The sequence below is a fragment of the Cydia pomonella genome, chromosome 1 (genome assembly GCF_033807575.1).
Source record: "Cydia pomonella isolate Wapato2018A chromosome 1, ilCydPomo1, whole genome shotgun sequence".
NCBI classification, from domain to species: Eukaryota; Metazoa; Arthropoda; class Insecta; order Lepidoptera; family Tortricidae; genus Cydia; species Cydia pomonella.
The window spans coordinates 7,876,151-7,902,460 of NC_084703.1; the positions used below are offsets into that span (position 1 = coordinate 7,876,151).

General features: G+C 39.5%; 2 protein-coding genes across 5 annotated transcripts in view; both read right to left on the minus strand.

Annotated features, from left to right (window-relative positions):
- Window positions 1-2,799: 2,799 nt before the first annotated feature.
- On the minus strand, window positions 2,800-17,190 carry LOC133527511 (uncharacterized). The gene is made up of 4 exons (XM_061864590.1): window positions 16,711-17,190; window positions 15,813-15,944; window positions 3,746-3,901; window positions 2,800-3,288 (listed from the first exon to the last, which is right to left on the minus strand). The coding sequence occupies exons 1-4, from the start codon at window positions 17,140-17,142 to the stop codon at window positions 2,968-2,970; spliced, it is 1,041 nt and encodes a 346-aa protein (XP_061720574.1). The 5' UTR covers window positions 17,143-17,190; the 3' UTR covers window positions 2,800-2,967.
- A 1,301-nt stretch (window positions 17,191-18,491) lies between these two features.
- LOC133527027 (discoidin domain-containing receptor tyrosine kinase B-like) overlaps window positions 18,492-26,310 on the minus strand; it is a 103,800-nt gene continuing 95,981 nt past the window's right edge. For all 4 annotated transcript variants that reach the window (XM_061863943.1, XM_061864131.1, XM_061864061.1 and 1 more), the window contains exons 13-15: window positions 25,851-25,935; window positions 25,146-25,307; window positions 18,492-24,883 (exon numbers count right to left, since the gene is read on the minus strand). In XM_061863943.1, coding sequence (XP_061719927.1) covers window positions 24,707-24,883; window positions 25,146-25,307; window positions 25,851-25,935 — 424 coding nt within the window. In that variant the 3' untranslated portion in view covers window positions 18,492-24,706. The remainder of the gene's footprint in view (window positions 24,884-25,145; window positions 25,308-25,850; window positions 25,936-26,310) is intronic.

Consider the following 26,310-nt stretch of genomic DNA (forward strand, 5'->3'; position numbering starts at 1 on the left):
GCTCTGATCTCGTTATTTGCTTTACCATTCGTACGAAATTATGACTGCGGAGTAGGTTTCTCATGAGTAACTATTTTTTTTGTAATTAAAGGCCGCCGTTATAATTTCACGGTAAGTAAGAAGTGGGACTTGAGGTCCCTACATGTCGAAATGTATATTATACATTTGATTGAAAGTTAGGCCGCGGACTAGACGCAAGCGGCAAGTCAAGGCCATCCATACATTTGGCTTGGCCTTTGATCTATTCTTGAAGTATAATTATGGAGAAGCCAAGGGAGAAGATGACAGAACGAGATGGTGTTATGGAACTCAGTAGGAGTAACAGAGAAAGCGTTATTATTGTTTGTCCTTGTCAGTCTCACTTTAACTCTTGTCCACGTTTAAAAAGTCCTATGTCAAAACGGTACAACTTTTCAAAGATTGGTGGGAAAATAGACCAAGCTTAGTTGGCAGCGTTTTTGATAACCCAGCCCAAAGAGTAAAGTAAGTATAACCCAGCATGTAAAAGTCATAATTTCATAGAAGTTTGACGTTTAAAATAACATACTGTCTATATACTGTCTGTGCTGTCCAAAAACGCTGGCAACTTTTTTGGTCTGACTATAATGTCATGATTTCGTCGCATTATGTTGTCCCCTCACGGGCGCACTGGTGTTATTGCAACTCCAGTTGCCCATGCTTTTCGGCCTCTGTAATCCTCTTTGACTACCACTGACGTACTGGCAGTAAATATTAGAAACAATATTTCAAAAGATTTAAAATTCGTATGATTCTATTCTGAATTTCCATTGTCACATTTTCATTTCACCATCAAGAGATGTGTAGTATTAGGTGTCTAATTGAAATTATTCGTTATTAAATGGATCTAAATCTTGAGTTACGAAATGGATATATTACCGGAAAAGACTGCGAAAGCCACTTGCACTGAGTTAAGTGGCGTTAATCTGAAACTCGAGTTAGAAGACTTGGAGCAGCTTATAACTCCAATCGGCCAGGCGGTGGTCCAATGTTTGCGAGGCTGCGGAAATAGTACAAAGCTTGGCGACATAGTAAAGCGCTTGAGGAGATCTCGGTATGACGATGATAGAAATCGTAAGCTGTACGCTAGAGAAGATACGTTAAAGTTGTTTGAGAAAAAACCTATTCAATCTCCGAGATCCGCGTCCGGCGATCCAGCAGACAGATGTCGCCGGCGCCGGCGGCGCTGTAGACGGCGTCGCCGCCGCCGCCGCCGCCCCTGCTGCTGTCGCCGTCGCCGCCGCCGCAGGCGACGCCGCTGACATTAGATTGCACCGTGATGTGAAAATTCTGCCCCGTGATGTTTTGGTATCTTTTGAAATTGTTTGTGTAGGTGATTGTGTTGCTATTGATTGTATTGTGGTGATGTCGTTAGTTTATGGATATTACCAGAAATTGTGTGCGTGTTATATAGTATTGTTGTTTATGTTTTATAATTTTGATAATTATATCTACCGTCATTCATATAAATGGAATATTTTCTTATTTTTTGTTTGGGTAGTCTGACGCACGGCGGCATGTACTGGCGTACTTAATTTTTAGGAATTTAGTGGCGCGCTTCTGTCGTTTCCAAATCTCGCATCTCAATTGGACGTAAGATAATTGGAGGTATGTAGGATCCATTCCAAAAATTGACATTTAACCTTTCGTATTCACACATACGGTCTAAAATCGTGGGTAACCTCTGTTGGCGAGCAATATAAATAAGATAAAAATGTGAAGACAAAAGTTTTGTCAGGAACTTCGTCATAGAAAGGCGAGAGGTAAAGGCCGAGCCATTGTGACACCACATTACAAATAGGTTGCCTACGGTTTATAGATTATAGGTTGCGTACGGACAGAAAAAATGTTTTCCTTTTTATATTTAATCGTATATCAAATGAAAGCTTATTTGATATAATGTAACTGTAAATAGGTTGTGAGCGTCAGGATGGCGGGTGGACCTTTTTTGTTAAATATTTCGTTTTAGGGAGAGGTACACTGGAATATACATTCCAGTGTACCTCTCCCTAAAACGAAATATTATAATATAAAGGTATACTGAGGTACACCGAAGGTACAATATGTTTAGAAATATTTCGTTCAATTTTGCTGAGGTCCACCCGGCATCCTGACGCTCACAATAGGTTGCCTTATTAAGGTTTTTATTACAGTTAGGGTTTTTCTATTGCAGTTAGATTAAATGTAAAATAAGCTTTTATTTTATATAATATATACGATTAAATAACAAAAACAGTAAAATAATTGTTTTCTGTTCGCGCAATATTTATATAGGGATGAACGCGTTACAAATAACTCAATTTATCCCGGCTCGATTCAATTGTACCCGACGCCAGCCTTATCGTCTTCTATACATTTGCTATAAACTGCAAAGAGTAATGTCAGGATTTATTATGAACCAATAGATTTTTTTTAAAACGTACCTTTTTATATGTACTTACATTAAAACCAAACAAATTTAAATAATGTAAAAAAATTACAAATGAGATGACGTAGAATGAGAGAACTGAACTAAATAAGTTGGTTAATGTTAATTAATATATCTTAACTCAATTATACATAGTCCTAAATCACTATACCTTATAAAACAGTCCCTCGCCGCGTTTGTATGTTTATGTTCGCGATAAACTCAAAAACTACTGAACCGATTTTCATACGGTTTTCAAGCGGTTTTCACTGTATTTATCAATAGTGATTTTTGAGGAAAATTTAGGTGTATAATAAATAATTTGTTAACCCGTACGAGGCTAGGGCGGGGCAGGTTGCAAGTAAAACTATAAATCAAAGTCTTGTCTATCGTTTATTATGTAATTACAAACCTTAAATACAAAACATTCCACCTACAATACGTTTAATTTCTGAACATACAACATACATTTTAAGTCCATAAAGTACGGTACTAAGTATTTTGAGTCTTATAAATGAACGATTTACTTACTGTACCTACATTTAATTATCCGATATATCTTCCGAGTCCTCTTCTCTAATCTTTATCTTATTCTTAGTCGATCGCCTACTTGCGTATCCCGAGTCATTTTTCTCTTTTTCGACACCTTTGCCTTCGGTTTTCGCCCTGGCCTTGACGTGGTACTTGTTCCTTGGGTGGGTTGGTTTGTGTTCTTCTACTTTCTTGGTTTGGTGGTGGTGATGGTGGGAGGGGGCTGTGGTCATTTTGCCGTCGTAGTCGGGAAGGTCGCGTTTTAGGGCGCTCTTGAACGTCTGCCCTCGACTTGGCTCGTATAGCGCGAACGTGATTCGATCGTGGTGAATCTGTATAAAAAATATTACATTAGGAATGTTATGTTATAAATGTTATAATAACAGCAATGAGTACGTATGGTAATAAAAAGTGTATTAAGTATGATTATCTTGGTGGTGAGCGTCTGTTAGCGATGAGTCAAAATAGTCTCGGTTGTGTGCACTCAGGCTGTTCGCATACTTTGGCATTAACGCCGTACATCTCACTCAATTTATGCAATGGAGGATGGCAAGCGTACTTATCGGTATTTCATGGCTACGCTTTGTAATACAAAAGAGTTTTGTATAAGCTCCATAGCAGCTTGTACAATCAACATCAATAGTAAGACTATGCGTCAAAAGTAACTACCATCCTACAGTTTTACGTAGAAAGATGTCTTCAATAAGTGAATTGTCAAGATGAGAAAGATACTTCGTTCGTGTCATTATTGATGCCGAGTGTCTACTACCCTTTACTCTCAATACTTGCCCTATACTCGACGTTGACGATGCATTCGTCCTCGTCCTCGCACACGAGTGAGTTGACGTCGGCGGGTTTGGGCACGCCGACGGGGCGCGCGCCGACGCGCACGAAACGCCACAGCGACCGGATCCGCGGCCCGCACGCTCGGACGATTTCTTTCACCTGTCATGAATAATTTGTGAGCACAATTTTTATAGTCCCAATTAGGGATTGCAAACCGGATTGATTTTCAATCCGGCCGGATCCGGCCGGATTTTGGCCATAATCCGGCCGGATCCGGCCGGACCGGATCCGGTTTGGTGTAGGGATATTAAAGTTAATTAAATGACATATTTTTCTAGTTTTATGCGTAATACGTATTCCTAAATCTATAATTTGAAGTTTATAAATAACTTCTTAACAATAAAATAGAACTTGGTAGTAAAAAGTGTCACAACGTCAATATCACTGTAAAAACAAAATTTGAAATCGGTAATTTATTATATTTAACCATTCGCAAGTGCTCAAATTTTCGTTTACAATTATAAATTTGATTGGTTTCCAAAGCCCGATGATGGGATGTGGGGTGGGAATTGAAGCTCCTTGAAAGGGCAAGTTTTCGTAACTGTTCTTTGATTGAATTCATTGTAGAGTCTGTATTGGGCCCCATACATTCCACGGCTCTTCTCTTTCCGCACAGACTCTAAAGTTGACATCCATTCTAGCATAGAGAAATAAGAAATACATAGAGTGCTCACTCCATACATCAGTTTTGGTACCAAAATGCTTATTATTTTCGTAGACGACATCCAGCATCGAGTAGCGGAACTCTCAGTACTAGCGGAACTCTATTTTCAATTCCTACGCTTACTCTGGTTATAATATTAGCTGAAAATCGTTGAGCATTAGACTTTTTGTTTGCCGCGATTTCTATTGTCGAGTAGCAGTACTGAGAGATCTGCTACGTGACGCTAGATGTAAACTACGAAAATAATAGTATTAGTGTTTTGGTAACAAAACCGTTGTATAGAGTGAGCACTCTTGGTCTTCTTTTTGATTCTAGTAACAAAAGAAGATATTTTACTTTTAACCAATTATGATATTAAATGCGCTCCAATATTATCTTGCTCTAATTTTTTGTCCGAGAAAGTAGTAGACTGTATGACTTAAAAAAATTAACTTATTTTTAATTTATAGAATAGTATATTGGCCAAATTATAATGAACAACACACGACACGACGATCTCATGCGAAAAATAATAGAATGTAGGATTGAAAACCATCGCGGAAAGGGACTCCCTAAGAAAAGTTACATAGATCAAATAAAAAAATTGGCTAGACGTAGAGTAGCATGTACCAGGAGATAAAGGAAATTGCCTAAGATTGGATGAAATTGTAAAGACAAAAGATTCTCTCTTAAATTTGAATATAAAAGAATCTATATTTTATCATATATATACATATATCGGAGAAAACTAAAGATTATCAATATTATCATATATTCATTCACACATATTGATCCAACTGTAGTCGGTTGAATACCGCTGACTTAATCCTGCTCATTTGTTTACTTTTAATCTCCTATCACAACATTATGACACGACATTAACCTTCTCTTTAGCATAAATTAAAAATGCCTTCCATGGCATCTCCATCCGTTAATTTTTCCTTCTATTACAGTATTTATGTAATCGTCAAATCGTGCCATCAACATGAAAGAAGAAGAAATCCTCTTCTGTTCCTAGTCATCGTCATAATAAATATATTTGTAGGAATGGAACGTAAGAGGATAGCGTGAAACGGAACGTAAGGGAGAGAGAAGGATGACAGGAGGTGCGAAAGGGACGGGGAGAACGATTCGAATGGTGAGCGAGCGAGCGTGCGAAAAAGGTGTTAATATTCATTAAAATTAGTTTTTGCTATTTAAATAAAACCATCAAGTGCTATTTTGGTTTTTTAATAAGAGGCCTATCAAAATCCCACATAATTTTGGGGGCTCGTCCGGGATTGCCTCTGAAAACCAAAAAGTTGAACAAAGGTGGCACGTGGTCGCGCGCAACGTACCGGCGAAAGACGGCGGCGGTACAGAAGGCGGCAAAAAGAAGATTGTTCTCCATTCTAAATTCTAACACACTTAAGAAGACGAAGAAAGAAGTTCATGTACGACGATCACGAAGAAGAAAGCATTTTGAATATTCTGAAGACGGAATTTCAAGACGACAAAATGGCGGCTGAAGCGAATCTTTGGAATCTCACGGTCATGACGGACAGCATCACGAAGTTCAGCGGCGACGATAAGGCGCACACGGCGTCGAAATGGGCGCAAGATATTGAAGATAACGCTGAAATCTTCAGTTGGACGGAGGCTCAGAAGCTCGTAGTGGCGCGAAGATCCTTGGTGGGCACGGCGGCATTATGGTTACAATCTGAGAAAACCTTTAAGAAATACGATGAGCTAAAGACGGCATTACTTAAAGAGTTCCCGGATTCCATAAACACCAAGGAAATGCACGAGCTAATGGGTAATAGAAAGAAGAGAAGAGAAGAATCTTATTACCAATACATGCTCATTATGAAGGAGCTCGGCAAGCGAGCTAAGTTTCCGGACTACGTCGCGATACAATGCATCATTGACGGCATTACGGACTACGAACCTAATAAAGCTATATTATACGGGGCGACTACTTATCCCGTACTCAAGGACAAGTTGCTTTTATATGAAAAAATGAAGACAAAAACGAAGAAGGAAGATAAAGAAGCTAAACCTAAGCTAGAAAAAGACACGAAGCATAATAGTTCATCGTCATCAAGTCGAAAAAGGTGCTACAAATGTGGTGAAGAAAATCATCTGGCCGTAGCATGTACTAACGGCATGAAATGTTTTTTTTGCAACGATTATGGCCATAGTACGGTCGCCAAATCTCAAAAGCCCTCTAGAAACACGATTTAATTGACTCGGCTCGGCCTTACCCACAACCGGTATCAATGTGTTCGGACAGTTCTCCTGATCACCGTACATGCGGTAGTAAAGCGGAAAAATGGTGGAGGGGATAGTAATGACGTCACAAAGATGGCGGCCGGACCTATTCTTTTTGGCGGTGTATCTCGAAAACCACTTAACCGATTTTATTCATCGAGGTGTCAAATAATAGCTTATATTATGGAGATTATTTCCTTTTCTACAAACATTTACGTGAAACCTATAGGAAAAAAAAAAATCACAAAAAACAGTTTTTTTATAAAATTATTATTTTTTATTTTGTAAAAATCTCCGTAAATATTAGCATTTCGCAAATTTTGTTTCATATAAAACATATTGCTTCATTATCAAGGAATATAATGAGCCTTAAAACATACAGATCGAGTAATAAACAATGAAGCTACACTCATTTATTTGCGCATGGGTAACGATAACTGGCTTTTACCGGTCGAAACTGTGGTGACTGTTACGATACGTATTGAATGGAATTTATAGAGTATCGGTTTTAATTACTGAAATTATAATGACAATTATAAAAACCAGACACAATAATGTTACCTTACTTCGACGTTTAGTCTCTTTTTTCGTCTTAATCATAGATAGGTACATATTTCTTTTTACTTAAAAATTTTATACAGGGTGAACTTTTAACCACCAGTCATACTCTGCACAGCGACTTTATAGGTCATACTGAACATCTTTTACTATAAGTAGTCCCCAAGCCGCTCCGAGGCCAGATTTAATTGACTCAGCTCGGCCTTACCCACAACCGGTATCAATGTGTTCGGGCGTTTCTCCTGATCACCGTACATGCGGTAGTAAAGCGGAAAAATGGTGGGAGGGGATAGTAATGACGTCACAAAGATGGCGTCCGGACCTATTCTTTTTGGCGGTGTATCTCGAAAACCACTTAACCGATTGTATTCATCGAGGTGTCAACTAATAGCTTATATTATGGAGATTATTTCCTTTTTACAAACATTTACGTGAAACCTATAGGAAAATAATAATCACAAAAAACATTTTTTTTTATACATTTGGTTGGTAGGTTTGTCTTATGTTTTAAAGCAGTAAAATCTTTCAAGTCGAAACACAGTATAAATATACATTTTGTTATCTAATCTAAAAGTATGATGTTCATTGTTTAAGACTGATTAGTGATTACTGAATTAAATAACATGCTATTTGTTATTTTTGTTTTATTTTTTAAATCAGGTATTAATTTATTCACTATGTATCACTATACAGGCAAAATGTGTATCATAGTTGGTCTGTAAGTACTTACTACTTGTGTCGAATATAGGTATAAGATGAAATTTTAACCACCAGCCATACTCTGCGCAGTGACTTTACAGGTCATACTGAACAACTTTTATTATGGGACCAATGCCGAATCACGCAAGAAAATTTGGATCTGGAATGACACCCACTAGCTGTGCCCTACCACACAAAGCGAGATGACATTCACAATGCCCATACCTCTCTTTTGGACGTAGTTTAAGGACGTACCCGGGTCCATGACGCATGCTCGCCACACCGCTGCTTAAAATAAGCTGACGCACCGTAAATTGAACTGCGTAAAAATCGCAAAAAATATTACACGGAGATCTTATGGCAGACACCGTACCGGTGACGTAAAAGACGCAACTGTTTTGCGAACAAAAAAGATTCGCGTGAAGCACGTCACTGCGATTCCGTACCGTCACCGTTTTTTAAACAGCGGTGTGGGGAGCATGCGTCAAAAACGGTACGCATACGACGCGTCACTGCGATTCCGTATCGTGACCGTTTTTTAAGCTGCGGTCTGGTCGCACCTTGTATTGTATTGTATTGTATTCGGGCGATTTTTCCGCAACTCGACGACTTGCGCCTATTTTGCGTGATATGTTGGGGGTGGGCTAGTCCTGCCAGCCCAGCTCCTCGAGGAATCCTATCAAACCTTTGATGTTGAGTAGGACCTCGGGGAGGTCTCTCGGAGATCCGAGATGTTTAGCCCTGTATAGAGTCACTCCGCTGCATTCCAGCACCACGTGAGAGGCTGTTTTTTCTGTCTCCATGCAACCTCGGCACAGGGGACTGTCTGTGACACCTGTTGTGAAAAGATGTTTGTTAAATAGTCCATGACCTGTTATGACACTGGTTACCATACTCAGTCGGACCTTCCCTAGTTGCAGGAGCGCCCTTGTGAGTTTTCCGTTGATGCCAGGCATGGCTTCTTTTGCCTGTCTGCATCCAGTCTGGTTCAGCCAGTGTTCTGTGTGTAGTTTCCCTGTACGTGCCAGCAGCATTGAGCGTACCTTGCTAAATGGTATCGGAAGAATCGGTTCCGGACCAATCGCCCCCGCATTCTATCCTTGCCTGGCAAGCTCGTCCGCAGCATCGTTACCTCGGGATCCACTGTGTCCCTTGATCCATTGTAGGGTGATCTTGTTATTATGACATACCTCCATTAGTCGTTCGTGGCATTCGTGTATAAGTTTGGATGTAACTATATGGCTATTTAGAGCCATTAAGACTGCTCTACTGTCGGAGAGTATGCGGATGGAGGATCCTACTACCTTCCTTGCAGTGATGGCAGCCGCCGCGTTTATGATGCCCATGCACTCAGCTTGGAATACCGAGTTATGGGCTCCTAGCGGAGTGGTGATCGACATGTTCAGGTCTTCTGAGAAGGTTCCAGAGCCCGATCCGCTGTCTGTTTTGGACCCATCAGTGAAGATTCTCAGCTCCCGGGGATTGAGTCCTTCATGATTGTCGTCCTCATATAACTGTATTTTGTACCTTTTATCGAAGATAGCTTGTTTGTGAATCCGGTCCGTGCCTGACCTAAGCACTGGAAATTCGTCATACACCTTTTCCAGGCATTTTGTGTGAAGAGCTCCTGTGATGTTAGACCATATCTTGAGGGTTCGCAACCTTACCGCTGAGAGACTGGCCTCTTGCTGTATGTGTAGGTGCAGCGGTGGAAGGTTTAGCATGACGTCGTAGCGGATTATCGTCTTATAGAACCAGAGGGTAATTTTCGGGTTGAGTCCCCACCTCTTACCAATCATCCTTCTGCACTGCCAGAAGACAACTCCCGCCTTGTCTATCCGTTTGTTGATGTGGTTGTTCCAATTGAGTTTATTGTTGAGAGTTAGTCCTAAGTACTTAACTTCATCGGACAGCTGTAGCTCAGTTTGGAAAAGTGTTGGTCTGGTAAAGTTGGTCGCACCTTTATATGGGACAGTCAAAATTTTTTTCGCGATTTCGGAATTAGTCCCATAGTAAAAGTTGTTAAGTATGACCTATAAAGTCGCTGCGCAGAGTATGACTGGTGGTTAAAAGTTCACCCTGTATAAAATTTTTAAGTAAAAAGAAATATGTACCTACCTATGATTAAGACGAAAAAAGAGACTAAACGTCGAAGTAAGGTAACATTATTGTGTCTGGTTTTTATAATTTTAATTATAATTTCAGTAATTAAAACCGATACTCTATAAATTCCATTCAATACGTATCGTAACAGTCACCACAGTTTCGACCGGTAAAAGCCAGTTATCGTTACCCATGCGCAAATAAATGAGTGTAGCTTCATTGTTTATTACTCGATCTGTATGTTTTAAGGCTCATTATATTCCTTGATAATGAAGCAATATGTTTTATATTAAACAAAATTTGCGAAATGCTAATATTTACGGAGATTTTTACAAAATAAAAAATAATAATTTTATAAAAAAACTGTTTTTTGTGATTATTTTTTTTCCTATAGGTTTCACGTAAATGTTTGTAGAAAAGGAAATAATCTCCATAATATAAGCTATTATTTGACACCTCGATGATTAAAATCGGTTAAGTGGTTTTCGAGATACACCGCCAAAAAGAATAGGTCCGGCCGCCATCTTTGTGACGTCATTACTATCCCCTCCACCATTTTTCCGCTTTACTACCGCATGTACGGTGATCAGGAGAACTGTCCGAACACATTGATACCGGTTGTGGGTAAGGCCGAGCTGAGTCAATTAAATCTGGCCTCTGAGCGGCTTGGCGACCGTACTACCACATAAGTAACGAGTGTCCTTCGAAATCAAAGCAGCGTAGCGGCGCTGGCGGCGCGGATCCGTCGGTAAAGCAGTCTCACATAAGCGGTGCTGGTGAGAAAGCGAGACAGCAAGCATCTCCGTCGGTAAAGCAGTCGGCGGCGATGGATACTCGGCGGCAATCGGCCATGTTTGGGATACTGGCCAATGAGGAGACAGACATCAATATGGCGGATGACAGTTGCCGGCACGATGTAAACATTGCAACTAAAAATGACGATGTCAAGACGAAAACTAATAAGAAAAAGCCGATTAAGTTGATTAATTTGTGCGGAGTGGAAATACAGGCGTTAATCGACTCGGGTAGTGGATTTAATTTGATAAATAAAGACTCATTCGACGAACTTAAGGTGAAAATGTATGATGATGACTCTGTGTTTACCGGACTCGGAATGAAGGATATCTTTCCTTACGGCAAGTTCTATGCGAATATGATTATCGACGGGACGTGTTATGACGATATTATATTTCATGTTGTACCTAATAACTGTATGCCGTATAAACTTATTGTAGGTCGGGAATTTCTTGACACTGTCACCATGGTTATGTGCAAGGGTTCAGTTAAGTTCTTGCCACTTGAGGATGAGGGATGGCTGGCGCGCTTGGATTGTGTGAGTGAGGTGTTGTCTATTTCAGATCACGTACGCGATGGTACGATTAGGGAAGAGGTCGAGCGTCTGGTCGCCGAATACAAACCCGTGCAGACTAGGGAGGCGCCGATCGAACTGAAGATCATTCTTAAAGATGATATCCCGGTGGCGCAGCGTCCCAGAAGGCTTTCCATGGTGGAGCAGAGGATTGTGGAAGAACAGGTTAATGAGTGGATGGAAAAAGGAATAATACAGGTTAGTTTTTCTGAATATAGTAGCCCGCTAGTCCTTGTCAAGAAAAAAGATGGTTCAATCAGAGTGTGTGTTGATTATAGACTGTTAAATAAAAAGATGGTTAAAGATGAATTTCCCCTACCACTGATTGAGGATTTAATCGACAAGTTGAGAGATGCTAAGGTGTTCAGTGTGTTGGACCTTAAAAATGGGTTTTTCCATTTAAGAGTCAGTAAGGAGTCAGTGCCTTATACTTCGTTTGTGGCCCATCATGGGCAATGGGAATTCCTGAAAGCTCCTTTTGGGCTATCCGTCAGTCCAAAGTATTTTATGAGGTTTATTACCACCATATTTACAAAATTGATAAAAGAGGGTGTTATGATGGTGTTCATAGATGATATTATTATTCCAGCCCAGACAGAGCAAGATGCGCTGCTAAGACTGCGACGGGTGTTGGAGGTTGCGGCAGAGTATGGACTAGAAATTAACTGGAAGAAGGCCAAGCTGATATGCCAAGAGATTGAGTACCTAGGCCATCTGGTTAAAGAAGGTCAGGTACAGCCAAGTCCTGAAAAGGTGGAAGCGGTAGCACGATACCCCGAGCCTATGAACACAAAGCAGATCCAAAGCTTTATTGGATTAACGTCATATTTTAGAAAATATATAAGGGGCTATGCACAGATTGCAAGACCTTTAACAGATTTGTTGAAAAAAGATGCAAAGTTTATGTTTGGACCAGAGCAGCAAGTAGCTTTCAATATTTTAAAACAGAAGTTAATGAGTGAGCCAGTTCTAAAGATTTTCAACCCAAAGCTTCATACTGAGCTTCACACAGATGCGTCAAGCCAGGCTCTGGCAGGTATACTTTTGCAGACCAGTGAAGATGGAGAACTGCACCCTGTATACTATAGAAGTAGACGCACAAATGAAGCAGAGAGTCGGTATTCCAGCTATGAACTTGAAGCTTTAGCTATAGTGGAAAGTGTGAGGAAATTCCACCACTATCTGTTTGGTTTGCATTTTAAGATTGTGACGGATTGTCAAGCTTTTGAGCTTACATTGAAAAAGAAGGATTTGACACCAAAAGTGGCAAGATGGGTGCTACTACTGGACCAGTATGACTATGAGATAGAGCATCGAGCTGGTGTGAAAATGCAGCATGCAGATGCGCTTAGCAGGAATCCATATGTTGCCACAGTAGTAAGCCTACATGAGAAGATTGGTCAAGCTCAAGAAAGAGATGAAGAGCTCAATGCCATTAAACAGCTGATTTTGAAGGATGGACATTACAATGACTTTTGTTTGGAAAATGACATACTATACAAAGGAGACCAACGGCAACTGGTGGTGCCTAAGGTAATGGAGAAAGAAGTTATCAAGAAGGTGCATAGTAATGGTCATTTTGCTATGAGAAAGATGAAGGAAGCTATAAACAAAGATTACTACATAAGAAACATGGATAGAAAAATAGAAGAGGTAATTACAAGTTGCATACCATGCTTATTAGCAACAAGAAAAGAAGGGAAACAAGAAGGATTTCTACATCCCATTATCAAAGAAGGTACTCCGCTGCATACATTGCATTTGGACCACATAGGACCGCTGACAGAAACAAAGAAGCTTTACAATCATATACTTACTGTTGTAGATGCATTCACCAAGTTTGTGTGGCTCTACCCAACGAAGTCAACATCCAGCGCAGAAGTCATTAGTAAGTTGCAGCTACAGCAGCAGACGTTTGGTAACCCCACACGTATTATCACTGATAGAGGTACAGCCTTTACTAGTGGAGCCTTTCAGAAGTACTGTGAAGATGAAGGAATCCAGCATGTGACAATTACCACTGGACTAGCAAGGGCGAATGGGCAGGTGGAACGAACTCACCGCATTATGATCCCAATGCTAACGAAGCTATGTATAGAAGACCAGTCCACTTGGTACAAGCATGTCGGACGAGTACAGAGAGCTATAAACAGCACTTACCAAAGGAGTATAGATACTTCGCCATTCCAGCTGTTGACCGGCACTAAGATGAAGTGCAAGGAGGATGTAGAGATATTAAACCTTTTACAACAAGAAACCATATCCCAATTTGATGAAGAAAGAGAAAGACTAAGACAGAAAGCGAAAGAACAGATTCAGAAGATTCAAGAGGAAAATAGAAAAAGTTTCAATCAGAAGAGGAAACAGAGCTCCAAGTACGAGGTAGGCGATCTTGTCGCGATAAAGAGGACACAGTTCGGCCCAGGGCTTAAGCTCAAGCCAAAGTTCCTCGGACCTTATAAGGTGACTAAGGTGAAGCGCAACGACCGGTATGACGTTGAGAAGTTTTACAGCGACACAGAGGGGCCCAACAAGACAGCCACGTCTGCGGACTTCATTAAGAGATGGCCTGAGGAGGACTGCTAGTGATACAGGTACATAGTTGTCTCTCCCTTTTTCTCTTATTCCTCGGTTGGCAAATATTATGTTTAGAGTAAGCAATTGACCCCCTGCACATAGACCTGGTCGTAAGAAATTCCTGGTGCCTAAACGTTATGTTAAGATACTTACCATGTACTTACCTTTTACCTTTACAATGTTAAATGTACGATGTGCAGATGAATGAATGTGTGAAGTATATCTGAGGGCAGATAATGATGCGCAGGACAGCCGAGAATGTAGGAATGGAACGTAAGAGGATAGCGTGAAACGGAACGTAAGGGAGAGAGAAGGATGACAGGAGGTGCGAAAGGGACGGGGAGAACGATTCGAATGGTGAGCGAGCGAGCGTGCGAAAAAGGTGTTAATATTCATTAAAATTAGTTTTTGCTATTTAAATAAAACCATCAAGTGCTATTTTGGTTTTTTAATAAGAGGCCTATCAAAATCCCACATATTTTTATCTTACTAAATTTAAACGTTTTCATTCGTTTTTTGTTCTGTTCAACTTCATACCACGCATCCGTCGCCTGTTCCTCATCTGAAACGCACAGCGCGTGCTGTATTTATGCGTTTTTTTATTTTACCGGATCCGGTCCGGATCCGGCGATTTTTACCGGATCCGGTAGCTCCTGAAAAGTACCGGATCCGGCCGGATTACCGGATCCGCCGGATCGGATTGCAATCCCTAGTCCCAATAGTTTAATTTTTTAGCAGTAGTCGCCTGATAGTAGAGATTATTATTATTTATTCATTAACAATATTACAATTGTGTCTGAATATTGACTATATCTAATACTTAATCTAACATGCGTCAATTCTATAAACTATAATAAAAGATGAATTACAAAATGTCATACAAAATATCAAAACATCAATACGAAATAATTATTATTGAATTATTTAAAAATGACAACTATCAGTAAAATATTTAATAAATTCATCAATGGAATAAAAGCACTCCCGCAACAACAGCGCTCTTAATCTGCTTTTAAAAATATTAGGGCTAGTAATGTTCTTCCATTCACCAGGAAGTTTGTTGTACAGTTGTACACCCTGGTAGTGTGCGCAATGACGCACTACTTTTAAGTTCGGCTGCAATTTACAATGTAGGTATTTCCGTCTTGTATTCTCCCGCACTCGTCTATCTTCAGTAGTCTCGTATTCGCCTAGACTTTTAACCAGGTCAGTAAGGAGCAACAGGATGTACAAACACGGAACAGTTAATATTCCCATCTTTTTGAAATGCTCTTTGCATGGCTCAGGTTGTGAAATTCGGACTATGGTCCTTATCGCCCGCTTTTGAATTATAAAGGCTTTATACATATTATAGTCATAGCTATTTCCCCAAAATTTTACACTATAACGAAGCTTTGATTCAACCAATGCGTGATAAACCATCTTTAGATGTTTACGATTAACTACGTCCCGCAAACTACGCAGAACATAGCAAGCCGAGCTGATGGAAGCTTCTATACTTGCAAGTTCATTTTTCCAAGTAAGTAGATCGTCAATGTGGATACCAAGGAACTTAACACTAGTAACATTTTCGATGTTGTTACCACAAAATGTCAGATCCAGCATGTCCTTTTGCCTAACAGTAGACCTAAGGAGCATTGCACTTGTCTTACCTGGATTCACCTTAGTAAGTGGGCACCGTAACCAATGGATGCCTGTAACTCCAGGGATGTTACATTCGCGTTGCCTATCCTTTGAAAACCTGTACACTCAGGGAGCCGAACATCTGAAAGCTCTATTAATTAGGCAGTAGAGTAGATATCTAGATATACCTTGATTTGTTCGCCACCATCACACCCGATGGAGTTGTGTGGCTCTACGCCAAATGGGTTGATGCAGGCTCGATCGTCAGGCAGCAGAGAATCGATCTCGAACGCGCATCGGGGCAGCGAGTCGGTGCGTTCCTGTTAATTCGAAATTAAATGAAATATATCGCAATAAGTACTTATATAAAAGTTATATTCTATAAAGACTTGTAAATTCCACTGAGTCGAAAAGACTCCATCTTAGATGATCTCTAAATGTAGGCTTACTACGGCACAGTACGCTAACTTTGCACCCCAAGTGCTACGTCAAATTTGGCGTTAACATATGGGTGAATTGCAATATATATATATACCGAGGTACGTAGTTTAGGACCTTTATTTAGTCTTAAGTTAATTGATTCCATTGTGTTACTAAAATTACCCATGTCAATTGTATTACGTACTTAATTCATCTTGAGTAGATACGAGTACTTATGTAACTTAAATAAAAACTGTTTAACTGTCTAACACAGTGCAATTAATTCTTATTGCAATCTATACCTGCATCGTCTGCCAAAACTCGGTGCAAACTTAGCGTACCTAGATGGACTCATTCTCTCCTAATCATTGTCAGAGATCTATCATAAATATAATATATGATATTACTTATTTAGTACACTCTACCCTCCCTCCGTTTAATGCCTCTATTTTGTTTATTCTCCCAGAGCTAGAGTATTTTTTACAGAACCTTACAGTAATCATAATCATCAATGCGGTTTCTACAATTTATTCCCGAGGAAAACAGCGGGCGCGACTGTATCTGCAGTGGTATCTGTATACTGTAACTAATAATGGAGTTTAAAAGTTGACCAAAAATGATAATTTATGGTATTAGTTTTTAGTAATAACATTAAAGTTTACTTACCCAACCAATTTCGTCACAATGCTTAGGCTCTTTATAGCAGATGTAATAAATGACGTTTTTCGAGCCATCATTACGACTCTCCGTCGACCAAGTGTACCAAGTCTGTTCAAACATGAACATGCTGTTTATATTGACCTGCTTGTAGATTAAAGAGAAAAGCACAGCGTTTGGATGGAGAGGGGTGACCGCCTTATCTGTGGTTGGTTTCCCTTCTCTTCTTTCCTCGTACTCTTTCTCCCGTCTGTTGTGCTTTGAGTGTTTCTTAATGTAGGGAAGCATAGTGGTGTGTCTCTTTTCCCAGTTGTCTGTTGTAACGTATTCCTCGTCGATCCGTGAGTCGTCTTGGGAATCGGAATGCATGACCACCTTAACTTTAACGCTGGCAGCTACGTGCAGCACATAGGCGAGGAGAAGGTAACTCGACCACCACATTTTCGAACGTACTAATTGGTTCTGCTCGTACTTTCAAACACTTTGAAACTATATTTTGTGATTAGGAAGGAAGTTGTTCTTTCATGGGTTGATAAGGGTAATGTTTGTAAATAAGAGGAAACGGTGAGCGGATTTCAGAGCAAAAGGAAATCTTGTTCGTGTTTTTTGTAGCCTGACCTAACGTGATTTTTTCCTTCCGAGTATTATTTTGATCCTAAATTTAAATAGGTACGTTATTGTTACTGTAGCACCTATTTGGTTTATTTTATTTTATAGACAGTTCTCTTTATCTTTTTTAAAACTGTTTTTTGACGTTACATTTTAATAAGGTGATCACTGATCAGTTAAATACCAGCCATTGTAAATTGACATACCTACAAGAGGCTGGTATTTAACTGATCAGTGACACCAAATTGATAATTGATAACCCAAAAATAGTAAATGAACACCAAAATTAAAACTCCATTTAAATACTTATAAAATTATAACCAAACTGTTTACATCTTGCTAGGTATCCTATTAAAGCAAATAACTCCAAACGATTCATTGTTAACCCAAAAATAGTAAATGACAAGCAAAATTTTACCCACTTTTTAATTAAAAATGTCATGAAAATATTCAACGTCTCGTTATCGTGTTAAATTAATTACCGTTACCTTTTTCTAGTAGCATTTCGTTTCTGTAAGGGTCGCATTTCTAACCTACCCCACTTTTCTTAATAGCATTCCGTTTCTGTAAGGGTCGCAGTTCTAACCTAACCCACTTCTGTAGTAAAATTTCGTTTCGGTAAGGGTCGCAGTTCTAACCTAACCCACTTCTGTAGTAACATTTCGTTTCGGTAAGGGTCGCAGTTCTAACCTAACCCACTTTTCTGATAGCAGTTCGGTTCTGTGAGGATCGCCGTTCAAAACTAACCTAATGGCTCAACAATTAAAGTCGGTGACTGTACCTACATAGTTATCAATTATTAATTATTGTTACTTTGTATAGGAAACTTTACACACTTTACTTTTTTTATATTAGAACATTTATAAAAACTAACTATGCCATTTCGTTTCCCTGAATGTCAGTCAATCTGAGCTCGGAGGTAATGCACTCGACTTTAACCCTTTTCCAGGCCGCACCAATCTACAAGATTTTCCCAAAAAATCCAAATATATTCCAATTAATCCAGCTTTGATGATTCATTTGAAGACAAGTAACATTTCCTGAAAGTGTAATCTAATTTGAACCTTAAATCGGAATGCTAAAGTTGAAATTCTAATGGCGCGTATGTGGTCGATAAATCGTACTAAGCCTGGAAAAGGGTTAAAAAGGTTAAAAGTTTGGAAGTGCAATAAATAAACTGGTTTATAGATTATTGCTTTTATTTGGGTACAAAGATGTAGAGTATAAAATAAAAATACTGCATTTGGTATCAACCTTTTTTTCATAAAACTTTGATTATGAAAATTAAGCATTCCGACAAATACATGTTTTACAACTATAAAATAAAAATTAAAGCATAAGATGTATCTAGTCTAGTTTCATTATTTCATTTATCTATATAGAAATTGTATAATCGTATAGTACAAATAAAAAAGCGAGTGAAGTTTGGACCATTGTTAGGAATTAAAGTTTTCCATAGTGCTCAATAATTTACATCAGCTATAAGAATTCGTATTTACAAGATACATTATAAATTTCGTTCTAACGTGATATCGTCGTAGCATTAGGGGTAAGAATAGCATCACTAAGGCAGAGAGGGTGTTTTATTGTACATTATTATTAGTGCCTAGCATTACGTCACTAGTCGCCGCACGGCGGGCGGCCGCGCCGCGTCCTGTCCACCCGGATCAACACGATCTTTACTGCCAGGGGCCCATTTCTCGAACAGTATTAGACTAACATTATTTTAGTGTGTTGCCATGGTAACCCATACGACTTAACAGTTCGTGGACTAATAATATTAGACTAACACCTAGTCTAATATTATTAGTGCGTTGCCATGGTAACTCATACGACTTGACAGTTCGTGGTAATATTAGTCTAATACCGTTCGAGAAATAGGCCCCTGTCAAGTCGTATGGGTTACCACGGCAACACACTAATACCTAATATTAGACACCGTTCGAGAAATGGGCTCCAGATTCTCGTAAATAAATAACAATACCTACTGAAACATGTGATATTATAAGATAAAGACTTTTTTTTTAAACCGGTTTAAGTGTTTTCAGATATTCCTGAATCAATTTCCGGCCGACCAATCTGTATTCTGAGCTGTATGAAAACCAAGAGGAATTTCACATTATTGTCACTTGAAAAATATTCAAAGTACTTTAGCCCAGAATCCAACCAAAACTCAAAAACGACGAAAACAGGCCACTTAATGCGGAAAACAAAGCGACCTGCTTTTATTGCTCTTGAGTGTAGTCGACTGTAGCTTGTTAGTTTTATTTCCGGGTAGGCGGGGTGCGTCCGGTAAGCCGCCAAACAAAACGCCTTAATCCGTAGCTCTACTTACTTAAATATAATTAGACCTCTATGTATTCGATTAGCCTAACCCTATAAGACATTGGTTCCTTTAGTGTACGATAAGTACTTGTGTCGCTCACTACTTGCCAACTAAAGTCTTACGCCTAAGTGCTAGGGCCCAGTGAAGCCTTGTCGATAAATAGCGAAAATAACAGTTAACACTAAACGCTTGTCCACACCGGTGTAGTCGTGCAAATTGGCGTGCCACAATGGTATACAAAAAAAAATATTTCTGTACCATTTCGCACCTTGTCGCAGCGACAATCAGTATAGGGACCGTGCGCGTTGGAGGGTTTGCCATCTTGTGGCCTGAAACGGTACCATAAACATGTACATTTACACGTCACCTGTTTTCTTGTGCATAGTAGGTTCTGCCATCTTGTGAGCTACATAGGCACAATAAACATCACATTTACGCCTCGCGCCAAAATTCTGACGGCTCCTGTGCTGCCTCCTACAGTTCATGCACGCTCCCTATGAAATTCGCTAGTGACCTTATACTATTGTCACTGTGACAAGGTTCGAAATCTGACATTAAATTCCTTGACCGCACGTAGGTCGTCATAAACATTAATTATTGAAACACATAATATACCTAAGTTACACAGTTATTACTCGTCCATTTCTTGAACATTTATTTTTTGTATAGTTATTTTTTTATGTACGAAGAGATAGTTACATTATTATTATAGGCATTGAGGCACGCCGTACTATAATAAAGGTCATAAATATGTATGTTACTTATTATACAAAAGTGTACACGTTTTATGGCCTTGATTTTACACTAGCCAGTGTGGACACAGCATAATAATATTGAGCCCGCGTTCGGATGGCCGTAAGCGCCGCGAATACTTTTCTAAACGCAAAAAAAGTAGTGCCGTTTGCTGTTTACTAGTGAAAAGTGACTCGATGTATAATTTCGAAGTATTCCCGGCGCCGGCCGCGCATCCGAACGAAATTAGACGGATCAGGAGACTAAACTTGCAACAGTCTTAAATTAAATAACCCTCACAATAGCTTGAAGCGTTTCTACACCTGATCACGTATTGTATCGATCAATCGTTCACAAACACGAATTCCGCATTCGAAAACGAATGATCCCGGCGTAGGCACAGTAACACATCATAAAAAAGATCTCCAGATCCGCCCGTTAACAAAATCTTTTACCATAAATAGAATTCTACCTCGCACTGATACCTATCCTCATATTGTCACTAAAACTGCCTTCGACGAAGCAAACTACGGAAAATAGACTTTCGACTAATATTAAATCTAATATTTCATTCTATCGAATCAGATCTATGACTTACTAGCTAATATTACGTTGTATCATTTTACGTTGATATAAGTTATATGAAAATAAATGACTATAAGAATTGGTAACTTTATATGTAACGGGTCCTCTATACGATCGACGGCGGCTAAACTTGCCTAAGCTTTGGTTTTGGGTTTGGTCAAAGTATAAGAACTACAAAGGACTCTGTGCAGTAAACACAAATGGAAATGTGAACAATAATGAATAGTGAGCAACTTCCAATATTAAAAAGAACATTATGACAAAACAATACTTTCGCCACTGCTCACTAGCAGGATTTTAGGCCGATAACCATTTAAAAATATTTAGACCGTTATTATTCGATTTGCCAATACAACATAGGCTCATCACTCAAGCAACACAAACAAATACTCTTTGCGTCGAAATTCTATACAATCTGTACCAGCTTGATTGCATTTCATTTGAATTTATTTTATTGTATATAAAATAAGTTTACATTACTTCTCAAAGATAAACAATCGTATAGAGGAGACGTTACGTTTAAAACGACAACAGCTCAGGAAGTGTAGGAAGATCGGGATTATGCGTCTATTATACGTAGCTCACTTGTGAAAGGGTAGTACTAGAGTAGCGTCGACACCGTTTCATATGAATGCTTCTATACCTATATTGTCTATGCGTATTTATGCGAACACGATACAAATTGATAGAATAATAACGTACTGAAGTGAATCTCCATATTGTAGGTATATTACATAGATTGAATGTGGTCAAAAAATAGCTGCACAGGATAACGTAAACAGCGTCACTTCAATATGCTAACATATATTTATTAAATCAAAACTCATTTACCTATTTGTGGTGTAATAACAATTATGATGATTTCATAAAACTTGTGTAAAAAAAGTAAAATGGACCGTCACGAAACAATGTGATAAAAAAAGGTTTGTATAAAAATAATACTAACAGTTTGCTTACTTGACTAGAATGTGTATAATGCTTGCTGTGAGGTCCGATTTACATAAAACAATACATTTTTAAAAGAGATCTTGTAGCGTGCGCGAATGGATACATAAATACAATTTGTAGTCATGATTCACATTATAGGGATATTCTTAGGCAGTGTTATCATAAGATTTTTGCAGTATCGCTTAAGGTACAATTTCATAGATTCTATACACAGTTCGCCTGAACGTCTTACAAAAGCGAAATTGATACGATCCTCAATGAATACGTATCGCCGTAGCACCGCCCGTGCTGGAGAAACGTTACATGAAGTTAGCGGGCGCATATCCACTTGAGCCCTTAAGTCGTGCCCTCGATGGTATGACAGGACGTATGGTAACGGCAGCCACATTAAACCCACTGTTCAATCACTAAGGGCCTGTTTTACAATGTCCAAGTAAAGTATTGGATAGCTAATTAAAAAATAAATTAACTGCCAGATAAAACATCCTGCAAAACTTGGTACTTCATCTACCAGTTAAGCTTATTTGAAGATTGTGAAACGCCAACGATGACTTTATTCGTCAGATAAGTGGCAAGTAGTTTATTCAGGACTTTACTTGAACATTGTGAAACACGCCCTAAATGTCATTTAAATCAAAGAGTAAAATTTTAGTCGTTCTAATTTGCAGGACGTCTGTAAATACTCAAGCTAATATTAATAAATATGCCGAGCATTTGAACGTACCTACTTATATCATATTTTGCTCTACGAGAGAATATGGACTATTTTTTCTCCTGTCGTGAAATTTGTTACTCACAATACAATCCTTTTATAATAATGAAAATTTTATCTGAATTCGTTTGAAAATAAGAAAGAGATCCAAAAGCTTGACGAACCGGTAGAGTGAGACCTGAGTCAAAGCCAACGTTTAAGAATCCTTACAATCGCAAGTGAATATGTACTCGCTACGACCAAGAAGTCAGAAATTCATTAGCAAAGTACCAAGTTCTTATTTGATATTCGAGATATATATTCAACTTAATTCATATCTATCAAAGTGACAATTCATATGAACTAGTTGACACAACCTTACCGTTCAACACGGTGTATATTTGTCAAATATTATGCTTCAGAATTATTTACAATAAGTCATATTAGGGTCCAGTCTTAAGTAACTCTTTATAAGCATTATGGTGGATGCAAAGTTAAGTACAAAACTTATACAAAACAAGTCAACTTGCACTATTTGATATCGTAATTTAATGGCCTCAAGATGGATCTATGCGCTATTTCTACCAGTCAAAAATCCGACAACAGAGGGCCTACCCAAAACCTCTCTATCGCACGAAGACGGAAGAGAAGTAGATAACGAAAGTTCGTTTTTCGCGGTAGGCCCTCAGAATCTATAAGGCGAAAGAATCAATTCAAAACACCAAGAAGTGATAGTTTAGTCTTTTCGAGTTCTCCGTCCATGTAGCTACTTCTTTCGCTGTCTCTGCGACTAGGTACTTGCATCCTAATGCCAACATGATAATATAATAGCTGTCATATAAACTTGGTACACTTCGAACTATGTGAGTTTAAGTTCAATTTCGAATAGCCATTGAGCCTTGTGCAAGATATGTTATTTAGTTGTTCCACTATGAAAGTTGACGTAGGTAGTCTTTCGGTGCTAATACAAGTAAGGGCTAATTTAGACGGCGCGCGGACTTGCATACGAGTTTAATTACCTCGCGGACTATAAAGGTTACATCCGATTCAGCGGTTAAACATCGTAATATAATGAAACTCACATGCGAGGCCTTACACCATCCAAATGAGCTCTAGATCCTTAGAGCCACCCCACATTAGCGTCTCCCGAGTGTCGGCGTCTAGTTAACTCTGTGGCTGCTACTCGACGCAACAACGCATCGACGCCATTTTCCATAGTGCTGACTAGACGCTGACGCTCAAAAGACGCTAGTGTATGGTCGCCCTAAATTTCACACTGCTCGAACAGACCGCGATATGTTGAAAAGCATCAGTGTTACAGCATTACTCCGAATCAAAGAATCATTGATAGTAGAAGCGATATAGTCTATGAAAAAATCGTGTCTTCAATTTGACAGAACAGTGATATATTCTACAGCTGTCAAATTTGGAGGCATGATATTTTCTTAGGGTATATCTATTTTCGACCATCAATAATAATTAATTTCTCCGAATAATCGCCGGATCGGTGGGAGTCGACCTTCAATGCCACAATGTGTAGCGTTACAGTTTCATTATGAACAGGCCTCCGAGTTCCCTGAAAGGGCTCGCTCACGTACAGCGTTTGCACTAAGGCCGTTGCGCAGGATCATACCTCGAAGTCAGTTTTTATCAAAATGTCTATTTATCTGTGTATTAATCTCTTGAGTCCTAGGAATTTAAATTTTCTACTCAAAAACGATATAGGAGAGAATAAGGATATAGGCATCAAAACTAAGCTCAAGGCGATACCATCGTTAAAAAATAAGAATAATTTATTATTTATGAAGTGAAGAACTCTATAGCGCACTGTATAAAATTTCCTCAACCTATTCATATAGACTTACCCCCTTATTCATAAACGTCTACTAAAGTTACGAAGCCGCTAATCATCGTTTGTCCCTTTCCATCATACCAATACGTAGTAAATGTTTATGAATAAGGGGGTTCGTTTGTATTTTTAGGTACAATTGAATTTTGATTGTCATCGCTGACCCAATATCGCGTCCGCGGGGCTCAAGGGATTAATTGAGGGGCGAATGTGTAAAAACGGACTTATCGGCAGACGGTGCAAGCTCAGGCCTTTAACACATGTATCACGCGGCCGTGCGCTGCAGCAGCAGGTGCAGGTCGGCGAAGGAGGGCCGCGCCAGCTCGTCGCGGCGCCAGCACGCGCGCATCAGGTCGTACAGGTCGCGCGGGCAGCCCGCCGGCCGCGCCAGCACCTCGAACAGACCGTCGCCAAGTTGCAGGTGCGAGAGGTTCTCGAGGACCTGGAGGACGAGATGTAGTAATGAAGTTATTACAACGTTTTCACAGTTCACACATAAAAAATATCCTGTTACAAAACAGTTTATCTTAATGTTGGCCATTATTTACGGATTTTAAGGCATCATAGAAGGTTTATGATATACATATATGTAGATCCTCCTCCTTTCCTCTGGAGTCACAGACGTACATAGGCTACGGAGACTGCTTCCCATCAGGCGGGCCGTATGCATGTTTGCCACCGGCGTAGTATTAAAAAACACTAACCTCGTTCTCGGTGAGATGCTCGTAGGGCCGGCGGCGGCAGAGGGTGAAGATCTCGTGGAGGGTGACCGCAAACGCCCACACGTCGCTCTTGGTCGTGTACTTTCCGAGCAAGACGGACTCCCACGCCGCCCAGCGCAACGGTAGGGGGATGCGACCGTCCACCTGCATTGAAAAATGGGTTTATAATTATGCTCCAGCACCCATTTTAGAACAGCCCCGACTAAACTTTAGTATTAAGTTACTTGAAATTTTTAATTTTTCTTTGTTAAATCAGTATTTTATGAAATTCTAATCTAGTTGCGGAGATAAATTGAAAAAAAAATAATCTTAACCTTCTTAAACGAGAGTTCCAGTTTTTAAACTTTCAGATTATAGGGAGCGTGCATGAACTGTAGGAGGCAGCACAGGAGCCGTCAGATTTTTGGCGCGAGGCGTAAATGTGATATTTATTGTTCCAATGTAGCCCACAAGATGGCAGAACCTACTATGCACAAGAAAACACGTGACGTGTAAATGTGCATGTTAGGCTCTGCCATCTTGTGGGCTACATCGGAACAATAAACATCACATTTACGCCTCGCGCCAAAAATCTGACGGCTCCTGTGCTGCCTCCTACAGTTCATGCACGCTCCCTATTAGGTTTAAAAAAAAACGAATAACGACAAAAACAAACATGTTGCGCCTTTTGTAATGATATTGACTTACCTTGTAATAGTCGCAGGCGTAAGCCTCGTTGTCGGTGCCAAAATCGCTGATCTTGACTTGGTACCCTTTGCCGACCAGGATGTTCCTAAACAAACAATGGGTTGATTAGTTACGGTAGACAACACATTTCATACATCCTAATAGCTGTTCAAGCGTTGTGTTTTCGCTGCGATATGATTCGGAACACCCTGACTCTGAAATTTCGTTTATGTCACTAGTTTCTGCCCGCGACTTCGTTTGAATGATGATGATTGATAAAAACTATCCGCTGTCCTTTCCCGGGCCTCAAAATATCTCCCTAAATTTCATCTCAGCGGTGATGTTTGACGATCCTTTTGTGAAATTCTTATTATTAAGTTTACCATATCTATAATAGTTCAATGTTATTTTTAGAACAATAATAACTGCATCAATAAATTGCTCTGATATTTAGATTAAGGTGGTTCGACTAGGTTACCCA